This window comes from Hemitrygon akajei, chromosome 5, assembly GCF_048418815.1.
Source record: "Hemitrygon akajei chromosome 5, sHemAka1.3, whole genome shotgun sequence".
In the NCBI taxonomy this organism is placed as follows: Eukaryota; Metazoa; Chordata; class Chondrichthyes; order Myliobatiformes; family Dasyatidae; genus Hemitrygon; species Hemitrygon akajei.
In genome coordinates this window covers 88,114,059-88,130,642 of record NC_133128.1, presented here as the reverse complement: position 1 = coordinate 88,130,642, position 16,584 = coordinate 88,114,059, and the positions used below count along the sequence as shown (strand labels likewise).

The following is a 16,584-nucleotide window of genomic DNA, read 5'->3' as shown; positions in this document are numbered from 1 at the left end:
ATGTAGTGTAGAGATGTCTGGGAGTGAGTTGCTAATTGGTGGGTGTCTCTGGGTGTGTTACTATTTGGGGAATATCTCTGCAGTGAGATTATTTGGTAACTGATTTTTGGTGTGATTTACTGTTTAATTGCTGATCCTTTGCAAATATTATATCTTTATGTTGCAAATACTTCCTAAAAGTTGAAGGAATATTGTCTTTATTTAAGTAAAATTTAACAATGAAGGAGACGTACTGAGGAACGTTATTCTGTTTTCAATCCTTAAGTTACTGTATCTCCCCATTTAGGAAATATTTTATGAATGTGGCAATTTTGAACCTTGAGCAGGTTCAATTAGATGATGGCTGATGGTACATTTGGCTTTGGTTTGCAAATCTTTCCTCTTAATGCCATAATATCTTTAGTTAATAAAAACTATCAATTTCAAACTTGAAATCAGCCGTTGGCCTAGTCTTTTTTTTTAACAGGTTCAAACCTCCATGAGTTACCTAGTTTCTTACAAATTTAATCCTGAAGCTTAGTTAGGCATAACCTAAAACAGCTATATCAGTTACCCTTAATAAAAAAAATATTTAAAAACTTGCCAAGTTATTCATCAACTTAAACTCTAATATTCTGTAACATCTCCTCGTCACTGAATCTCAATGTCGGAGTATCGTGTGGTAAGGTTGTGTTATACTTTCTCAAAGGAATGGTGAGCTATCTTCTTCACCCTCACTTTGAAACAATCTTGGCCAGGGGATTTAGTGCCACTATTTTCATCAATGCCATTATTTCATTTCAATTTTTGGCATATCCTTATCCATGAATATAATATTAACTCATGAGATTCTTATCATAACTCTTATGTAAAGATTGACAGTTTTCCTCTAAGATATCAGTCATTTTTATGTTGCCATTACCTACAAACCCATTATTGCTGACCAGTAGTAACACTGGGCAACAAAGATATTGCTTCCTGAATACTTTTGGGTGTATCTTTTGGATTTTTGGCTGCTGTGATGCACCATCAATAACTCTCGGAGACGTGAGGTGAGATATCGGCTTTTATTGGCTGGAAGAAAGAACAAGCAGCAATTGACCACCATGCTACATCCTGGAGACTGAGGCCGGGGCTGTGTCTCCAATCGCCTTTATACTGGGGTCCGTGGGAGGAGCCACAGGAGCAGTCAGGCGGGGGGGGCGTGTCCAGACAGGTATATGTAGTTCACCACATGCTGATCATGAAAATCACTATGGAATTTCAATATCATGCACCTTTTTTTTTAAAAAAAGAGGACCTATTGCTTTCCCAGCATATATGATGAATAAACCCTTTCCAGGCTTCCAGCCAGGTACTGGTATCGATTTATAACTGACGTTTCGATGACAGACTCTGCCATCTTCTTCAGGGATGATGCCTGAGCATGTCTAGTCTGGTGGTATTTATACCCCCACCATCATGATCCCTCCTGATTGGTCAGTCCTCTTCCAATCAGGTTTCCGCTGTCCCACAGTGTTTACCATCAAATTCCAGTTCTTAATTGGAGTGAGACCTTTAGACGTTAAAATTCTCTTCCTCTTGCTTTATTTCATAGCTTCCTTTACCAAGCGGTCCCATTGTCTCTGTTGCTGTAGTGTCCTTTCCATGTGGTTTTTGTGTTCATTTTCTTGTTCTTCACTCTTTTTTGTAGCAAGTTGAACATTTGTTTCTTATGAGCATGAATCAGTTCCAGTTCTACCGAGCTCCCACATTTAGCTAGTGATTCTGTTGTAGCCCATCCGTGGCCAGCATCCCAACCAGAATTGGCTGCTTAACCTTTTCCCATTGCAAACTTTTCACTGAACTCCATCACATTGTTCCTATTAGGAAGACATGACACACTGGCCCATTAACTAAACCTAGCCTATTATTCAGCTATTTTCTTTAGTTTGAGTTGGCCCTACTTTCTCTTAAATTGCATCTCCATTTAACTGCATTTGGGTTGGTTTGCATGGCTTTCCTAAAGTTTCTAAAACTAGAGAACTAGGGGGTTTAGGTCAAAGTTTAAGAGGTTTAGAAGATTTTATTTCACAGAGGTTGGATGTAGACTGGGATGTCTTCTTTGAGAAGTTGTTGAAGGCAGAGACTCTCTCAATATTTAAGAAATGCCTGGATGACTCAAGACAGAAAGGTTGTGGGCCTGCTAATGGGGTTAGTATAGGTAAGTATCTGGTGGACAAGGTAGGATAAAGGGCCTTGCACTGGGGTGTGTACGATGTGGGATAAAGAGCTGTGAACATTGGTAAATCAGTTTATTTACTGTGGCATGCACCGAGGTACAGTGAAAGCCGTTGTTTTGAATGCCATCCATTGTGGTAGTACAAGGGAGGTGGGAACAATAGTAGATTGTCTACTTGCACTGTACTCTCTGCAATATGATGAGAAACATTTTTGTGGTAGGTTGCATGGTCACGAGGACCATTCAGCAGTTGATACAAGTTCCCCTTGAGCCTGGAGATGCTTGCTTTCTGGTTTCTGTATCATTTTCTGATAGCTGGTGGGAAAATGTCTGGGGTTCTCCAGTGAGTCCCTTTTGCCAATCAACTTCCCAGCTCTTAGCTTCATCCCTCCCCCTTGTCCTCCTATCATTTTGGATCTCCCACTCCCCCTCCCACTTTCAAATCCCGTACTGTCTCTTTCAGTTAGTCCTGACGAAAGGTCTCGGCCCAAGACGTCGACTATGCTTCTTCCTATAGATGCTGCCTGGCCTGCTGCGTTCCACCAGCATTTTGTGTGTGTGTTGCTTGAATTTCCAGCATCTGCAGATTTCCTCGTGTAAATGTCTGGGATGGGTGGGGTCTTTGACTGCCTTACCATTCAGTCAGCGTCAGAGTTGCGGAAGGGTATGAGAGTTTGCCAATGGCTGAAGATGCCAGGAAGTAATGTCTGCACCCAGTACAGAGGGGTGGCTGTGATTTGTGGACAATGTAGAAATCACCACGTTCTGACTTGAAAGGTTTAAATTGGTATTTTGGGAGCCCTGGCCGTTGGGGCTCATCTCGAGCTGTTTGGGGTCTTGCTGCATTGTTTACTGGTCTCTGATAGGAAATGAATAATTAAATAGAATAGACTCCTGGTTTCCATATCCTAGCCCACCTCCTAATGTGCTGTTCCTGGGGTCAATCAACGCAGTATCAGACCCAAAGAATACCTTGTTCCCTAATACCCAAAGTTTTTTTTAAAATGGGGAAATAACTTTGTGCCCTTTGCAGAGAAGGTGTGCTCTCCTGTGTTCTGCAGTGTAGGGTTTTAAACTTTTTTTGAATCTGCAAAATGTATTGTTTAAGCTGAATGTGAAATATAGTCCAGTGTTTTAAAGAGCAGCTGTTCATTTGTAGCCCCACTGGAGTCTATAATTTACTTTATCCGATTGTGCTCTCTAGTCTAGGCTCTCCATTAAAAGAATTCACCCTCACAAAACCTCAGGATCTTGTGCATTTCAGTCCAGTCCTTCTCACTTAACAGATAGAAACTTAGTTTGTCCAAGCTTTCCTCATAAAGCTATCACACATTCCAGGCATTAGTCCAGTAGACTTTACAGCTATCAAGTTATACAGCAGGGAAAAATACCTTCAGTCCAATTTGTCTGTGCAAACCAAGATGTCTCTCTGAGTCATGCCATTTGCCTTTGGCCTATAATCTCTCTAAACCTTTCTATACATAAAGCTTTTCTAAACTGCTGCCAAGCTAGTAACATCCTTGCTTTAACAGGGAGATTAATATGGTACAGTGTAGTCTGGACACAGTCCCGCCAGTGCCCTATAGAACCTCCCTATATTTGTATTCTGTTGTCCCCTCAAAAAGCAGTAGCATTCTGTTGGATTTTCTGACTTACTTGGTCTAGGACTAGGACATCAGCTCCCTTTGCAATCCCTCCTTATCAGATAGGTTTTTTTTATTATTATTATTATTAGTTTTCTCGCTAAACAGGACAATTCCACTGTTTCTCACATTTACCTCCCAATTGCCAGTCTTTGCCCCCCGCTCTAATCGAACCCTTTGTAGTCTCTTCCTGCCTCATTCACAACTTGCGTTCCAGTCTACCTTTCTATTGTCAACAAATGTGGCAACCAGGCCCAGGTTTTGGAGTCAGATTGACCGTTCAAAGAAGACTTTTTCCTCTTGGTGGGTGGGAGATGGTTTACATGTCCTTGCAGCGAATACTCCCCTTCCTCGTGCAATGGTTATTAGTATTTCAGAGTCTGCCTGCTCTGTTTCTGAAGCTTGACTTTATTTCTTTGAAAAATGAGCTGCTCTTCATGTGCTTCTGTAAATATTGTCCATACTTTTGGGAAATTTCATGCGACACTTGTTTATAATTTGTTCTGATTTTCCATCACCATTAATGACATTTTTACTGTTCCTAATTAATCCCAGGTCTCTTTTTGCTTTAAGCAGCAATATTTTAGTACCCATACTGATGCTTTTTGTATAATAACTGAAGCAATTTTTATGATGGAACTTTGTTGCCTGGCAACGTGGCACACTCAAAGAGTGGCATCTGCTCTGTTCCCTTCCAAAATTCCTTTCTCCTTGCTTTACCTGGCTGACTGTGAAGCAGGCACCTTACGATGGGTGGCACTTCCATGCCAATCTGATGGGTGGTGAGATGAGATACGTAAACCCTCCCACAGAGGTTTGAGCTCCTGCTGTTTGTTCTGTGGCATCCACGTACCGTGGTGCCTATGACATTTCTCCAGTCTGGTTGGCCTCTGGATAGTGATTTCAGAACATCAAAGATCTTCTGTTCTTTTTCAAAAAGAATCTACAACCTCTGCCATTGCTGCAAGTGACATAAATGGATCATTTTAATTTCAGCGTAAAGGGAGAGTTGTTCAGTCTAGACTAGTGCGCAGTGACTGGTTTGTGTCCTTGACAACGTACAGGCCTCCTCAGCCAACCGCACTCCTTGTCCAACCTAATTGAATAATGGGCAGGAGAAACGTCCCACTGGCAAGTTCTGGTAGCCACAGGTTTCCATATTGTTTGAGGAACTCCCTTTCAGCCCATTGAGTCTATGCTGGCCCATCTTTTTGCCACCTCACTACACCTGCGTATGGCATGACCTGTCTGAGTGGCATGCAAAACAAACTTTTCCCACTGTATTTTGTGACAACAGTAAGCTGGTATCAAGACCAATACATTCAACATTCCTGCAATGTGTCCTCTCCATTCCACATGTCAAGCCCGGGGATGGATGTGGGATAATCTGTCAGCAGGGGTTCATGAGAACACACATCACTAGACCAGGGAGGAGTTGAAGTGAAGTTGGTCAGTAGGTGAATAGTGAATTTGCAGCTTGATTTACACATTGACAACTTTTTCTTTCAAAGACTTGGCAAAAGGAGATGGTGCTGGGAAGGCGGATTGTTATTGTTATTTATTCTGCCAAGCCAGTCCCACCTGAGAGGTCAGCCTTGCACTGGTCGAAGCAGCGAGTCGAGTCCCGAGCTGGATGGGTGGTGATGCTGGTGATAATGGCCAAGCCTGGGCTAATTGGAGAGGAGTCATGGTCACGCAGGGCCATAGTCAAAGAACCGCAAGGTCAAAGGGCCCTAGGGTTATAGAGGCAGAGGATATAGGGTATTGGTGCATGGAGATGTAATGAGGTACAACATAGAAATGGGCCCTTCAGTCTACTGAGTCAATGCTGAACATCATCCATACTTAAACCACATTTATCCCATGGTGTTCTCCCCAAATTCCCAAAGACCCCCTCTAGATTCTATCACACACCTGCACACTTGTAACCTTTTCACTGGCCAATTAACCTACCAACCCACAGATCTTTGGGGTGTGGGTGGAAACTGATGCACCCAAAGGAAATCCACATGACTGGGGAGAACATGGAAGCCCCACACGGGCAGCACTGGAATCCGGGTTGGCCTTGGGCCAGCGGCTCGGAATAGAAAGCCACCTAGGTGAACCGCTGGTGTAGGTCTGTCGCAGTCTCGCAGTAAGACAGTGGTTTCTCTGGCTTGGTACTTGTATAATGAGTGGAAAGGAATTTGTAAGTACTGTTACCCCAGGAGAGCTGAGGTCTTATTCCCGGGGGAGTGGTTGAGGGGTATAATGCAAGTGCATTGAAGGGGAGTCCAAGAGAGGAGGGTGTAATAGACTTGGAAGAGGAAAGATGGACAGTGCCCACCTTTCCTCACCCACTCTGACTTCAGTGCTTGAATCAATCTGCTGCTAATCTCGTGGGTGGAACTAGTTTCAGAAAATGGATGGGAATGATTTGCCTTCCCATTTCATGCCCAGGTTTTTCTTTCACTGAGCTCTCGACAGGGGAGGAAAATGTGGGCAGTGTGTAAAATCCATGGTAACCACTGTAAATCAGGATTAACTTCCCGTGTTGCTTATGACGAGGGAGTAGAAGTATCTGCTCCAGAGTGACCTGCTTCTGTACTGTTTGTTGATCTCTGTCCTGTACCAACTGGCAGTAGCAGTGCTGCTCACAGTGGCTCAGTCCGTCTCTAACCCACCATGCCTGCGTAGGACAGATGCCCAGTGGCTTCCAATGAGACAGTGGGAATCTGGGCTACACAATGCCTGGACTGTGACCATTCCTGTTTCTTTATAGAACATAGAATAGTACAGCACAAGAACAGGTCCTCTGGCCCACTAAGTCGTGCCAAGCTAATTAAACCAGTACTAAACCATCTAACAAATGTGCGCACGTGATGCAAATCCTTCCATATGCCTAAGAGCCTCGAAGACCAGAGGACACAGCCTCAGAATGGAGGGGTATCATTTTAGGATGGAGATGAGGAGGAATTTATTTAGTCAGGGAGTGGTGAATCTGTGGAACTCGTTTCCACAGACAACTGCGGAAACCAAGCCATTGGGTATATTTAAGGCAGAGTTTGATAGATTCTTGATTGGTCGAGGCTTGAAGGGATACAGGGAGAAGGCAGGAGATTGGACTGAGAGGGAAAATGGATCAGCCATGATGAAATGGCAGAGCAGACTCAATGAGCCAAATAGTTTAATTCTGCTCCTATATCTTATGGTCTTAACTATCATATCTGCCTTCCCCACCACCCCTACAGCAAATTCCAGGCTCCCACCACTCTGTTGTCCCACCCATTTCTTTTTGAACTTGCTGTCACCTTGAACACATCCCCTGTAGTATCACATTTCAGAGCTGTGAAAGAGGTACTAACTTTCCACTCTCTCTATGCCTCTCGTAGTTTTCTAACTCATGTCCGATCTCCCCTCAGCCTTCACCTCTCCAGCGAGAGCAACCCAAGTTTCTCTCTAATCTTGATAAACCTCTTGTGCACCTTTTCCAAAGCCATCACATTCTTCCTATAGTGGGGCGACCAGAACTGAGTGTAGTACTCCAGATGTGGCCTAACCAGAGCTTTATAAAGCTACAACATTGCTTCCTGACTCTTGAACTCAATGAGATGATTAATAAAAGGAAGTGTGCTGTATAACACACACAAAATGTTGGAGGAACTCAGCAGACCGCAGCATCTATGGATTAAAAACTACAGTTGATGTTTCAGGCCAAGATCCTTTGACAGGATGCCATTGCCTCCTTTACCATTCTACCAGAAGGTGCAGCTTTTTCTAGGTGGTTGTATGAACTTGGACCCTGAGATCCCTCTGACACCCTTGTTAAGGGTCCTGCCAGTAACTGTGTACTGTTCTTTGCATAGTTTGATCTCCCAACAGGCAGTACCTTAAGCTTGTCTGGGATATGGGAGGGAATTAATTCTGAGTTACCTATGTTTATATCATCTGGAAATTGGTGAGTGATAGGAGTACGGGATTCTATTATCGTAAGACCATAAGTAGGAGCGGAAGTAGGCCATTTGGCCCATCAAGTCTGCTCCACCATTCAATCATGGGCTGATCCAATTCTTCCAGTCATCACCACTCCCCTGCCCTCTTCCCATACCCTTTGATGACATAGCTAATCAAGAACCTATCTATCTCTGCCTTAAATACACCCAATGACTTGGCCTCCACAGCTGTTCATGGCAACAATTCCACAGATTTACCACCCGCTGGTTAAAGTATCAGAATGTCTTGCTCTTGCTCTGAGGAGAGACCCTTGGACCCTCATCAGTTAAGTGCCCCCATAGCCACAGAAGGGACTCCAGGTTGGTATGATGCCTCCCTGTATATGGGTCAAGGATGTCTCGAGTCGCTGCAGGACATTCTGGAAGGGGAGTGTGAGTAGCCGGAGGTCATAGGAGAAGGGTTGAGATTCTGTAGTATGAAATTAGTCATATAAAGACCAGGACCTCACAATTTGTAATCTCTGGATTGCTTCAGTTGCTATAGACAACTGGGTACAGGGACAGAAGTAATGCATGCAATCTACTAGAGGACCTTGGCAAGGTAAGGTAGCATCAGTGGAGGAAACGGAACAACTGTTTCAGGCTGAGGCCCTTCAAGACGGGTAGTTTTATGATTGCATATTATGTAACTTTTTGTGGTTTTCTTATTGGCATTCCATCTTGATGTTAAACTCTGCCTCAGCAGGTTCTATTTGAGGTTTTGGCGGTCATGATTAGCTCAGTGTGAACAAGCCAATACCTTGCACAATCAGCAGCACTTACAGTGTGTTGTGCTGAGCCGAGCAGTCTGTCTTGTAGCAGAGTGGTGTGGACGTTCGATGGGAAGAGGTTTCCCCTGGTTGTGGAGTTTGGGCGCCGGGCTGTCAGACTAGAGGACGAACAGCTGGGTGGTTGGTGAATCTCTACCCTGAGTCAATGGGTAGGATCATCCAGGTTTCCTGGAACAGAACAGTGCTGAAGTAAAGATCAACAGTGATCTTCACAACTGCAGGGATGGATGATTTACTGCTGCTTCGAGTACTTCCACCTCGAGGAAGGTTGAGAGTTTCGCTCTCCTGACAGACTTTACCTGCTCATTGTCTTACAGCTGGAAACAGGCTCTCAGCACAATTGCTCTATGCTGACCAAGATTCCTGTTCGATTCATCTGCATTTGGCTCGTAGCTCTCTAAACCTTTCTTGTCCAAGTATCTGACCAATTACGTTTTAACTGTCGTTAATGTGTCTGCCTCTACATTCTCTGGCAGCTTATTCCATTACCTGACCTGGGTGAAAAGTTGCCCCGTGGGTCCCTATTAAATCTCTTCATTTGTCCCCCTAGTTCTTGATTTATGCTACCCATGCCCCTCATGATTAATACAGCTCTATCAAATTATTGCCCTCCTTGGTCCTACCCCCAATGAAGAGGTCCCAGCCTAGTTAGCCTCTCTCCATGACTCAGTCCCTCAAGTCTCAACACCATCTTTCCTATAGCCAGCTGACCAATAAACTATACACAATACCCCAGATGACACCTCACTGACATCTTGTACAACATAACATCCCAACTTAGACCATAAGACGTAGGAGCAAAGTTGGGCCATTTAGCCCGTCAAGTTTGCCCTGGCATTCCATCATGACAGATCCTGGATTTCACTCAATGCCATACACCTGCCTTCTTTGATAACCCTGACTAATCGGCAAGCTATCAATTTGTGCTTTAAATATGCCCGTGGTTTTGGGCTCCACAGAAACCTGTGGCAGAGCATTCTGCAAATTCACTTCTTTCTGGCTTTTTTTAAAAAAACACACATCCTCCTCCTATAATCATGGCCAGACTGAAGGCCAGCATGTGGAAGGCTTGCTTTACCAGCCTACCTACCTGCTTTCAGGAACGCAGGTACTGGTATTCCCTGGTCCTTCTGTGCTATGAACAGGGCCCCACCATTCTCTGTGAAAATCCTGCCCTCTCTTGTCTGAATTACATTCCAGTTAGTTGCTCTGCCTCCTGTCACCCCAGGAGAGGCCATCAGCAATAATTATCAAGAAAATTAAAACTTCCACTGACATTGGAAATCTGGAATACAAATGTTTCCGGTATTTGAGTTTATTATAAAGAGCGTATGCTTGCTGCAGGTAACAAGGGGAAAATGTTTAGCCTTGTGTGCACTGGTGTTGTTCCCCTATCTGCCGGCATCTGAGCAGGTTAATAAACTGCTTTTGCAAAGCAAGGCTAAGGATCTGTCAGAAAGCAAAACACTGTAGACTCGGGGAAACCCAAATATGCAAATTGGTGCTACGTGATTGGGCATTCGATTACAAATCTAAATGTTCATAAAGATCTAGGTGTCTGCAAATCCTCGAATGTATCTCTTCCTCGTTCTTTGGTGTTTGCAGAATTGGGAGAAAACACAAAAGTGACTCAAAATGGGTTGTAATGGCACATCTTGTACGTCAGTGTTTCCAGTTATAGTTGAGCTGCAGTGTATTGTAGAAGCACTCAAAGTGCTGGAAGAACTCAGCAGGTCAGGCAGCATCTATGGGGGAAAGAAGGCAGTCAACATTGAGTCAAGACCTTCATATGAACTGAACGGATGTGTTGCTCCAGATCTGCAGTCTCTTGTGTGTCCATTGTGCTGATCCACTACAAAGACAGGAGGAGGTTGACCTTGATGTAAGGAGGCTAAGGAACAGACTTTATTCCAACCAGCCATTGCATCAGACTATTACTGCTTCCAGATGTTTAATGGCTAGATGTTACCTTCATCTAAAGGATCAAATCTTTGTGAGAAGGATGAGCAGTTGTGATTAATCTAGGAATTTAAGGATGTTATCAGATTGTAAAAAGAAATGCACAGCTTTGGGAAGATTAGAAGAATCTGGAAAATTGGGAATATTTCAACAGCTCGAAGAATGAATGAGGAAAAATGATAGAGGAAGCTAGTGAGGAAATGGAAAAGGAGACAAAGCTTCTTTTGGGGAGATTTTTAACACCAGCATTCATTCCTCGGAGAATGAGACTGGGGAATTAGTTATGGGAAGTAAAGGGGAAGGACTACCTTGAAACATTTAGTATCTGCTTTCTCATTAGCAGATAGTAAGATGCTGCCTGATCTACACTCTGGGGATTTCTCCAGTGTTTTGTGTCCTTTAAAGTTCCAGTAATTTCCTTTCACTATTCTCCTACTCCTCCTGTGTACTCATCCTTCAGACAGTCAGGCCATGATTAACAAGCCTTCCCTAGGCACCTGTATGTTCTGGTTGTTGAGATCTTCCTAGCTACCTCTCCTCTTGACGTACACTCAAATAAGTTCCTGGCTTAGTGTCAATTGAGCAGACTTCTTGTAGAGAATCTGGATTTCAGACATTTGGAAGCAGTAATATTCTGATTGTAGGGGGTGTCTGGAGTAAGGCTTGTTCCTCAGCCTCCGTATGGAGTCAACACCACAAACCCCATCACCCTTCCCCTGGCTTTCCAGCTCATTGGATATCCACAATGCTGGCTAAAACTGGAAACACATACAGTGTGGAGCATTGCAGTAGAAGGCTTTTAAATTCTTTGTGCCTTGTGACATTTCAAGCCAATCTCCTACACTTTCACCCAACTCTGCAAAGCTCTAAAATGAACAAAAGATAAAACTCTTTTGCTGGTAATGTATTGACATGGATAAATAAACGCTAACTGCAGAGCTGGGATACACGTGCCATTCCCATGTTAGCAAGCTGCAACCGTGAGTTGGCAGTAAGAGCTTCAGTGATTTGCAATGTCTGCTTAACGGCTCAGATGAAGGGACAGAGTGTTACGTAATCAAATCCTCTGACCAGATGATTGGAAAGCTTCTGTGGGAGTCTGAGAGGAGCTATAGAAAAGTTAAGTGAGAGGGCAGAGGCACAATGGGTGTAAAGCTGGGGTAATATGAGGTGATTCACTTTGGAAGGAAGAGTGGAAAGGCAGAATATTGCTCAAGTTGTGAGGTTTTGGAGTATTGAAGTTTAGAAAGTTGTGGCTGTCCTTGAAAGGCAACGTTAGCATACAAGTTCTGGAAGGAAAGTGCACACGGTGGTTATTGTTCGAGCGTACATCAAACAATACAGGACCAGTCAGGCCCTTTGGCCTGCAATATCGGTGCTAAGCACAATTCTAAATTAGACTAAATCTCTTTTGCATGTGATCGCTGTCCCTCCAATAAAACATTACCAGCGTATCTACTTCTATCTCCACCCATGACAATCCATTCCAGGCATTTATCATTTGTATAACTTCTTTAAAAAATTGTCCTGCACATCTCCCTTGAATGTTTCCCTCTCACCTTGAGTACATGTACCCTAAGTGAAGGGGCGTTAAAAACAAGGACTTCTGTGGCTGCACGTTAACTCAGTGAGAGCACTATAGTTCTCCACATTTGGGGAGAGGTGTACTTGTACTAAAGGAAGTTTGGAGAAGCTTCCCTCTGCTGATTCTTGGGATGAAGGGTTGGTGAATGGGGAAAGTTTAGGAATGTAGCCTGGGCTTGTTGGACTTTAGATGAACGATGTGATCTTACTAAAACACAAGGATTCTGAGGAGGATTCACAGAATGGATGTTGAAACGATATTTCCCCAAGTGGTGGGGGTGGGGGTTCAAGGACTGGTTGGTGTGCATTCCCAACAAAGCATTGCCCAGTAAACCCAGAAATGGAGACAAAAAATGAAGGCAAGGTAGCCTAGTGGTTAGCACAACACTTATAAAGTGTCGGTGACCCTGAATCAGTTCTGCTTTGCCTGTAAGGAGTCTGTACGTTCTCTCTGTGACCACATGGGCTTAGTCCAGGTGCTCATGTCTCCCCCTTTACCAGCTTCCTTTATTTCTATTGTCCAAAGATGCTCAGGCTAGTAGGTTAATTGATGGTGTGTGGGATTTGGCAGTGCGAGCTTGTTGGGCTGGGAGGGCCTGTTATCATGCTGTATCTCTGAATAAAATGAAATTAAAGTGTTCTTCTCTTGGACAACTCCCAAGACAGACATTGGTACGTGGAATGGCAACAGAGGGATGTGGAGCCAGGGTCAAGATTGGATCAGGTCATGGGTTGGGTGTGGGAGAGTGGAAATCAACCAGTGAGAAGGCCTACTCTTGCTGCTTGTTACCCTGTTTTTAACTGGGGGTAAACATCCTCTTCTGTTTTGTTGAGCACTGCAATGACTTTGTTTTGAACCTGTCAAATTCTCTGTTACTGACACTGGTCAAGTGCTTAATCCATGCTTCAGTTGTATCCCATGTGTCTGATAAAGCTCAGGCTTCTGCCTTTTGCAATTAATTATCAATAAGTTAATTGTGTATCCCCGGAAAACACAGATTGTGCTTTTGAATGTACGAGACTGAGAATATTACAGGTTCTGAACACCTGACCTACGGACAGGCCCTACATACAGTTGAGTGTTTGGAGACCAGTGGGCTGCAGGCATCTGCTATGGTGGCACTCTGTGACTTGCAAACCGTCTACCTGGGTTAGAACCATTCACAGGGATGGAAGCTTGTTGTGACCTGGGGAGGGCCTGTTCTCGGTGAAACTGCTCCTTCTACCAACTTCCTCTATTTCTCTTGCTGCCCATTTGGTGCTGCTTGGTGTCACAAACCCACTGAAAACATGCTGACCACAAAGGAGATATTTACACTGCTCCCAACACTAGCCCACGTTCTTCTGCCAAGGTTCCCATCGACTCCTTCATTCTGTCTCTCATCCACACTTCTCATGTGGTTGTCTAGAACAGTGGTCCCCAACCACCGAAGTATGTGCTACTGGGTCGCGAGGAAACCATGTGATTTGGCGGTATGGAACGATACGAGTCAGCTGCAGCTCCCATTGATCTGCACCAGGACCAATGTTCTCCATACCTCTACCACCCATGTGCCCATCCAAACTTCTCTTAACTGTTGAAATTGAGTTTGCATGCACCACTTGCACTGGCAGTTCATTCCACACCCTCACAACCCTCTGAGTGAAGAAGTTTCCCTTCCTGTTCTCCTTAATCTTAGCACCTTTCACCCTTCACCCGTGACCTGTGATTGTAGTCCCACCCAATCTTAGTGGAAAAAGCCTGCTTGCATTTACCCTATCTGTGCCCCTCCTATACCACTGTCAGAAGCACAGCAGACAACTTGTGCACAGTAAGCTCCCGTAAATTGTGAAATAATGAGGGCTCATTGAGGGACAGGTGGTTGGCGAAGATTTCAGGAAGTGCTGTGATGTCGTCTTCCTGCTCAGGACAGAGCAGGTGGAGGCCTGGTCATTAAGGCAGTGGAGCTATTCTGCTCTGTCCGCTCACGACCTGGAGTGAACCTGAACTCTTGGTCTTCTGCCTTGGAGGTGATGGTGCTCCCTCAGCCAGCGCCAGGCACCGGATCAGCTTCCTGCCGTCCCTCTCTTCACAGGGCCTGCTCCAAAGACTAGAGTGAAGCACAATTACAAAGGGAAGAAGCAGAAACCTCCGGCACAAGAGGGACACAGCTAAACAACTTCTTTTCTCTCGGCAGGAACAGAGGGTTTGGAAGGTATAGTCTTAGGACCGAGCCAGATCAGCATGTCTGTCACTGACACCACCGCCTGGGCCACAGCCATGAACAACCTGGGGATCACCCCAGTGCCATTGGTATCAGGTAAGCATGGTTTGGATTCCAGTCTGTTTTCGTACTTGGACATGGGGATACAAGCTTGTGAGGTCTGGTGATCATTTGGCCTGCCCTCCTTGGGGCAGGGAGTCTTGACCTAGTGAGCATTGCAACAAGATACTCAGCTTAAGTTGAGAGGCGGTTCTGATGCAGATGTTGTGAGCTCCTATCTCTGTCGGAGCCCCAGCTACTCTGGTGGTTGGGGTTCACAGAGCCTGAAATAAATCAGAAACAAAGTACAGCGGGTGTTAGAAATTTCTAAAACCTTAGAACATAGGGCCTGTTCCTCGCTGAACAGTTCTTCGACCATTGGCACCTGTACTGACCAGAAGGCCAACTTAAACTACGTGGTCCACACCCTTCCATTTCCTGCCTGCTTGGATATCTGTCAAAATGCCTCATAAACATTGCTATTGTATGTCCTTGCACCACCTCTCAGGGCACGGTTCATGTTTTCAATTAAAAAAAACTTACCTCATAAATCTCCTTTAAGTGTGCCCCTTCTCCCTTTTGACCTTTACCCCGTGTTTGAGCTTTCCTCTCTGTAAAAACACTGACCATCTTTCTGTGCCCCATTTCCAGAAAAATTCCAGAAAAAAAAATTATCTGGCAGAGCTGGTTCTCGCCCTCAACAAATTATCTTTTTTGCCTCTTGCCATTTTCTCAAAACTGAAGGGCACTCGCGTGGGCTCCAGTTGTGCTTGCCTTTTTGTCAGCTACGTAGAACTGTCCATATCACAAACCTATGGCAGTAAAGGTCCCCAACTCTTTCTTTGCTACATTGATATCCAAGATGTCTCTTTCAGAAAACGGTGCAGCCTCTGCCACCATCGTCAATGCTGTCCTCGCCATTTCCCACGTGTCTGCCCTCCCCCCACCCTACGCCTGACACAAAGGCACAGGGCTTTGGGTTTCTCTTGTTCTTACCTATCACCCCACAAGCCTCCACATCCAATGCATAATTCTCTGCGACTTCCGACATGTACAACAGGATCCCACCGCCAAACACATCTTCCCCTCCCTCCTCATCTCCACTTTCCTCAGGGATCACTCGTGCTGTGAATCCCCCTGTCCACTTCCCTCCCCACTGATTTCCCTCAAGCATTTATTCCCGCAACTGTGCCAAGTGCTGTACCTCTTCCCTCAGCCTCGGCACCATTCAGGGTCCTAAACAGCACTTCTTAACGTAGGAATCAATCGGTGTCATTTATTGTGTCTGGTGCTCCCAGTGTGGCCTGCTCTACATCGGTGAAACCGGACCAGATTGAGAGACGACTTTTGTCACGCTCCTTCTCTCCATCTACTGGATCTCCTGGAGGCCAGCTTTCCAAAGTCCATTTCCACACCAGCGTGTCTGTCCACAGCCTCCTCTTTTGCCAAGTTGAGACCAGCCACAGATTGGAGGAAAAGCACCTCATATCTTGCTTTGGTAGTTTCCAACCTGATTGCATGAACAGCGATTTTTTTTTTTTATTTTTTTTTATTTTTTAAAAAAAATTTTTTTGCCAGCTTCCGGAAGCCTCTCTGTTTCCCACCTCTTCTCCCCCCCCCCCACCCCCCACTTTTGTTTTCTCCTTTCCCACTGGCCCCATTACTCCTTCTCTTTCTGCTCTCCTGCCCCCTTAATCTGCACATTCCTCACACATTCCAGTATCCTTCCTCACCTCCTTCCCTTATTTCATGACCCACTGTCCCCTCCTATCAGATTCCATATTCTTCAGCCTTTTATCACCAGCCAGATTCCTCCATCATTTCCACCAACCCTCTCCCCCACTGCCCATCTTTCCCCCTCATCTGGATTTGACTATCACGCCAGCTCTTTGCTCCCTCCCTCACCCTTTTATACTGGCCACCTCCCCTCTTTCTAGTCCTGAGGAAGAGTCGCGATCTGAAATTATGACTCAATTTCCCTCCATAGAATCAGCCTGACCAAAGCGGACTCTCGTATTTAATGCCCTGACCATGTTTTTTTTAACAAGCATGCATTTGCCACCTTTACCATACTATCTACTGACCCTTTCAGCAAGCTAAGGGCTTGGACCCCAAAATCCCTGTATACATTGGTGTTGTTACTATATACTAGATCTGACCTCCCAACATGTAATGCTGTACACCTTCCCAGAT

At 44.9% G+C, this 16,584-nt stretch overlaps 1 protein-coding gene across 9 annotated transcripts in view; it reads left to right on the top strand.

Moving 5' to 3' along the window:
* Positions 1–16,584, top strand: part of enox1 (ecto-NOX disulfide-thiol exchanger 1) — a 312,484-nt gene that overhangs the window by 19,248 nt on the left and 276,652 nt on the right. For 8 of the 9 annotated variants that reach the window (XM_073045991.1, XM_073045995.1, XM_073045987.1 and 5 more), the window contains one exon: positions 14,326–14,448. In XM_073045991.1, the coding sequence (XP_072902092.1) occupies positions 14,326–14,448 (123 nt within the window). The remainder of the gene's footprint in view (positions 1–14,325; positions 14,449–16,584) is intronic. The other variant, XM_073045990.1, reaches the window with a different exon arrangement.